This window comes from Haplochromis burtoni, unplaced genomic scaffold, assembly GCF_018398535.1.
Source record: "Haplochromis burtoni strain Fernald_Lab_line unplaced genomic scaffold, NCSU_Asbu1 Contig_3075, whole genome shotgun sequence".
Classification (NCBI taxonomy): domain Eukaryota; kingdom Metazoa; phylum Chordata; class Actinopteri; order Cichliformes; family Cichlidae; genus Haplochromis; species Haplochromis burtoni.
In genome coordinates this window covers 471-6,015 of record NW_024585436.1, presented here as the reverse complement: position 1 = coordinate 6,015, position 5,545 = coordinate 471, and the positions used below count along the sequence as shown (strand labels likewise).

General features: G+C 35.3%; 1 protein-coding gene across 1 annotated transcript; it reads right to left on the bottom strand.

Annotated features, from left to right (window-relative positions):
* Positions 1 to 2,228: 2,228 nt before the first annotated feature.
* On the bottom strand, positions 2,229 to 5,131 carry LOC121813863 (GTPase IMAP family member 9-like). Its single transcript, XM_042217808.1, has 3 exons — positions 5,068 to 5,131; positions 4,539 to 4,586; positions 2,229 to 4,333 (listed from the first exon to the last, which is right to left on the bottom strand). Exons 1-3 carry the CDS (start codon positions 5,072 to 5,074, stop codon positions 3,408 to 3,410), a joined length of 981 nt encoding a protein of 326 aa, XP_042073742.1. The 5' UTR covers positions 5,075 to 5,131; the 3' UTR covers positions 2,229 to 3,407.
* Positions 5,132 to 5,545: the final 414 nt, after the last annotated feature.

Genomic DNA, 5,545 nt, shown 5'->3' with positions numbered 1-5,545 from the left:
GCTCTGTGTCAGGGGTCAAGTTCAATAATACTGATGCAATATGGACAAGATTGGCTTAGAAAACTGTGCATGAATGGACAAACCAAACAAACAAATGGAACAATGCTAGTTGTACTAAAATGTACACGGTTTTTCTGCTGTAATGGTAGAAACATTTGGCAATTAGTTATTATCATTAAGGAAAGATGGCTGATATGTTTGACAATTAAAATAAAATTCATATTAAATCTGAAACTTAAATTCAGCTAGTATCATTTTTTTCTTTTTAAGTGATAAAATAGGCAATCAGTTTAATAAATTTGCATTTTGTCTCTTTCACAGAAAAAAAATCCTTCCAGCAACAGATTCTTTTATGTAGGCAGTGCATTTTTGACAAGAGAGCTTGATGGTGGTGCCATCTAGTGTCCAAAGTATGATGGTTTTAGTTCTAATCATTTGGGTTGTATTTATACAAAAATACAAAACATATAAAACATATATGAAATTCACTTCTAAGAACTTAAATGTGGCAGCTTCTCTGAAGCAGTTTAACATAATACACATGTATCTTTATTTAAACAGGAAATCTCAGATAAAGATGTATTTTGGATGAGTGACTGGCAGCAGATTAAAAAAAGGCAAATAACTTATAATAAATAAGAGCACTGGGAGATTGGAACTCCTGCGAAAGGGAAAAGGCAAAAACTTTGTTTTATGAATATTTTATTACAACATGTTAACTTTAACCCGTTATATTACCATTGTGATGTCGTGAGGTGACATACTGCATGGAAAAAAATAAAAATTTGTTGTACAGCTGTTTGTGATGGTTCTCAGTCATCCAGGAGCTTGGAAAGAAAGCAACAAGATTTCCAGTTGCTTTCTTTCCAAGCTCCTTAGACTACTATGACAGCCAACACAAACATATTGCCTTGCACTTTTATGAGGAACAGCCTTCAGGTGGTGTGGCAATAAAAGAGGATCAAGATGTGTTTTACAGCTCTTTTCATGTCCTTTCAAATGAGATGTTTACTCAATATGATTTCTTGATTTTTTTCCCCAAGGTGAGTTTGATCTTCAGACATGAAGCCAAGGTCAAATGCTTATTCAACTTAGGTACTCATGTCCCCCAAGGCCTAGTGTATATATATTCATTAAAAAATTGTGGGTAACATAAAATCTTTGCTCATTATCACATTTGGTTTGACTTTGATGTGATTTTCACCTAAATTAAATCAACGTGAGCTGTTATTGGTATCAGCCTTCACACAAAATTAGAACACAAGATCTTAAAATCTCTGGATGCTAAACTGCTAACAAACACACAAACAAATACTGATTACCAGAGATGTAATCCGATTACCTAAGGGATTACTATTGCAAAAACGGTAATTAGGTTGCCGTTACTTTCCTGTAGGAACGCTGCGTTACCGCTTTACTAAAACCCGTGAGTTTTTTGCGAGAAATTCTCATGACAGTGACGTAAGCGAGTACGATGTTCATGACAACAGCTGTGTGCAGATCAACAATGGATAATAAATGGAGTGCGGAGAGATTATGAGCATGCAGCGTTTAAAGCGTGGAAGTACTGACCTTACTTTGAGTTTGATTCCATAAAAAGTGACAAAAACATTAGCGTCCATCGTGCGTGGGAAGAAAACTTCTTTTTACAGCGAAAAAAAACCCCTAAACTTCCAAGCAAGCACCGAGTGCGCTACCACGTATTTCCGTACCACGGAAATTCACAGAGAAACTCACGGATTCTTCCACTGACCGCCGCGGCACACCTGCACCAGGGCAAACCTCCGCCTACAACACTCCTGCTTTACGGGTGAAAATAGAGCAACAGGACCGCTGAGTCTTTGATTTTATTTATTTTCTGCTGTGTTTTACTTGCATCTATTTGAAAGAGTGAGTGTAAACACACAAAAAATATTTTATTTTATGTGCTGGAATGTGCAGAAAATAGGTTTAAATGTTAAACTAATTTCTTCCAGTCAGAGAATGTTGCATATAATTAAATTTTTGCTTGATGCATAAAGTTAAAAGATTAAAACTAATAAAACAAGTTTTAAAAAGAGACTTTTCCATTTGATTACATTTTGTATGATGGATTATGCAGAAAAAGTAGAATTGGGCTTTATCAACTATTCAGGTTGTAAATCGTGTTTTTAAAAAGTAGCTAAGTAACTAAGTAATTAATTACTTTTGAAAATAAGTAATCAGTAAAGAAACGGGATTACTTTTTGGAGAAGTAATCAGTAATTAGTTACTGATTACTTTTTTCAAGTAACTTGACCAACACTGCTGATGACACACTCTCTCCTTTCAAGAGAGAAAAAGCCAATAGAGACATAATGAAGACAGACACATACAACACAGATAGACATAATCATTCGAGCCAAAATGTTCAGGTGCTCCTGACCCTGCTTTTTATCAGTGCTTTTTAAGGATTGAGAGTAAAAACAAACTTTGCAAATAAAATGGAAATCAAAATAAAATAGAGACTTAAAAAAGAATACAACAGTCTTTTTGTCTCTTCCTCTTAGTTGGTAACTTTTTTTCTCCAGAGCTGTATTATCATCATGCAGAGCTGCAAAACTCTGTCCTAACAGGTTCATGTGTTATTATTTTATAGGCTTATGAGTAGTTTTTGTCAGAATGATCAGTCAGCTAATGTGCCTCTTCTTTTTGCTTTTAATAAGAATATGAGATGTTACCTATTTTATTATAGGGGTATTGCATATTGTTTAAAAGTAGCACATAATCACTTAAACTCAAGTGAAATTAGTGTAAATTAGCTAGTTAGCCTAACTGCTGATTTAAATATTTTGCTGTTCACACACTTGGATACGCTCTTGTTTATCATTCAAAGCTTCATGTGTTTCATATCAGCTTCTCAGCAAACTGGTCACCCAGCAATAATGCAAATATCTGTCATACACACATATGCTACAAGCAACCTTTAACACGAAAAAAATTAATGTTACCTCATTCTCCCCTGTAGAGGAGGGAGCATGTAATCGTTTTCTGTTTCTTTTCTGTCTGCCTGTTTGTTAATAGGCTTAGGTTGGCTAAGTGTTTGAATTTGACCTTCATTGTTAGCACCCAAGGTCAATGTTCACCTAAAACACAAAACAAAAAGACCCTCAAAAAACCAAATAAAGTGCAAGTCACAGTCCAAGTTTAATCTACATTGTGTAAAGCAAAAGAAACATACTGACAGACTTATATATATCATATATATGGAAAGATATGGAGAGCGATGTGCAACACACTTAAAAAAAAACGTGCCTTTTTGACATCATAATGATTCCATAACATTTTGCAAAATCTTAAATGCAGAAATATATCTAATAATTGTAAGTACACCTCATAGAGGCTGAATAATCAGTCACACGATCATACATTTCTGTCTGGTGTTGTAATTAAATCATGTCACGAATCTCAAAAAGAAACACAAACAGCAAAATCATCAGAAGGGTCCCAAAAAATGGTACTTTGAGAAGATGCCATGTCAGAAGTAACGAGATGAAAACAATTATCCACAAGTCACAATCATTTCTTATCCACTCTAATAAATTGAATATTTTTTCTATTAACCATTCTACCCATTTTACCCATTCTGGTACGCTATCATCACCTAAGGATCTTCTAACTGTTAATTCCACATTTGCTGCTGGCCTTCCAGCTCTTCCTGTGTCTGGAGCGTCTGCAGAGATGCTGTTGTTAGCCTTATTGTGGGTGTCTCCTTGTGGTAACATCTTGCTGGTGTAGCGCCAATCTTTGTTTTCTGCAACTATCTGATCTACTGTGTTGAGCAGCTCTGTAACCTGGGACTGGTTGCTGATCTTGTCACCCTGTCTGTTGTATTTATTAATGATGTGGTATCGGCTCTTGCATTTCCTCATTAGATCACTCAGATATTCATTCTGATCTATGAACGCTTTGATCTTCATTTCATCTGAGTCTGGTCCATCCTGAATAAAGACAACTGCAGCATATTTGAAAACTTCCTCTGAGAAATACTGGCTTATTTTCTCAATAACAGCCTTCTGTTGCTGCTGCTCTGTGGATTTCTCCACTTTGAGCACAATGAGAAAAGCATGAGGCCCTGGAGTGCACTCAGTGATACACCTCAATATTTCAGGCTTCAGCTCCTCCTCTGATCTACCTGGGTCTGAGAAATCAGGAGTGTTGATCAAGGTAATCTTTCTTCCATGGAGAGATTTGGACTTAGTTTGGCATTCAGTGTTGTTAACTATAAATGCATCTTCTCCAAACATGTTGTTTTCTAGGCTCCTTTTCCCAGCTTCACTGTCTCCCAGCAGAACAATCCTGTACATTTTTTCCACTGAAAGGAAGTGAAGACAATAAATAAATAGCAATATTTGGTTCTATTATTGGAGGGAAAAGAAAACAGAAAGGATAAACGTTACAAGTCAGAAACTTGACACTCCTGGACTACTCTGAGTTATTCCTCTGTTGTAACAGAGCAAGTTTGGTTACTTAAGGAATACAACTGAGTCACACTCATAACTTCTCAAAGATGTTGTTACCTTCGAGGTACTTTCGAGCCTGAGCTGTTTTTCCTTTTTTGGATGGAACTAAAAAAGCAAAATGAGCAAGAATAACATTATTCAGTTTATTCAGGACTGTTTATTCATATTGTCACATCAGTTAATTTACTACATTACATAGAGAGGAAATAGTTAATCATACATTCCATAGATTGTATTGCTTAATGATACACACAGAAACACAAATACAAATACACACAAAGAGAGAAAAGACAAACTCAAAGCTCGAGTCTGTGTGAGCATGCAAAAAACAAACATTCAAGTAATAATCTGTTTTTATGCTGATTCTGGAGTTTGGCTTTTTATTTTGGATTGGTCTGCATTTACTCAGATCAAAAAGGTAATGTCACCTGGTTAACAGAATAATTCAGTGATTCAAGCTTCACAAATACCCAAAATGATTTGTCATTTCTTTAAACAGGCTGTGTGGGTCCATCGAAACCAATAACATTTTATCTAAAATATGTAGATGTTATATCTGCAGAAGTTTAGCATTAAAAGGACTCACCGGGCATGTTGGTTGAAGTGAATCAGCAAAGAGCAGAGCTTGATAACTGTTGTGTGTCTTGTTGTTTTTGACCTACCCTTCTCCAGGTTAGTTTCACCGGCTGTAAGAAATATTTGGGGGTGTGGATAACCGGAGATTTCCCTTTACAAGGAAACACAATGTAAGCAACATTTTGTTTCCTCTTTGCATTTATAAAGTCTTAAAACAAATAACTTCAATGTCACTCATTCTGTTTCCTTGTTGAGATTTAAGTTTTTCTTTCAGTCTTTTTAGTAGCCAATCTTCCAGTCCTGGTATTCTTCCAGGACTTCAAATAAGAAAAAATGCACTGAAATTATCGTTGTTTCTCTTTATAAACATGAAGTAAGGATTTTGAATAAAATGCAAACGAAATAAATAAGATCAAATGTTTATTTATTGAAATAGATGACCATTAAGAAAAATACGACGGTGTGTACTAAAGTAAAACCAAGTAAAT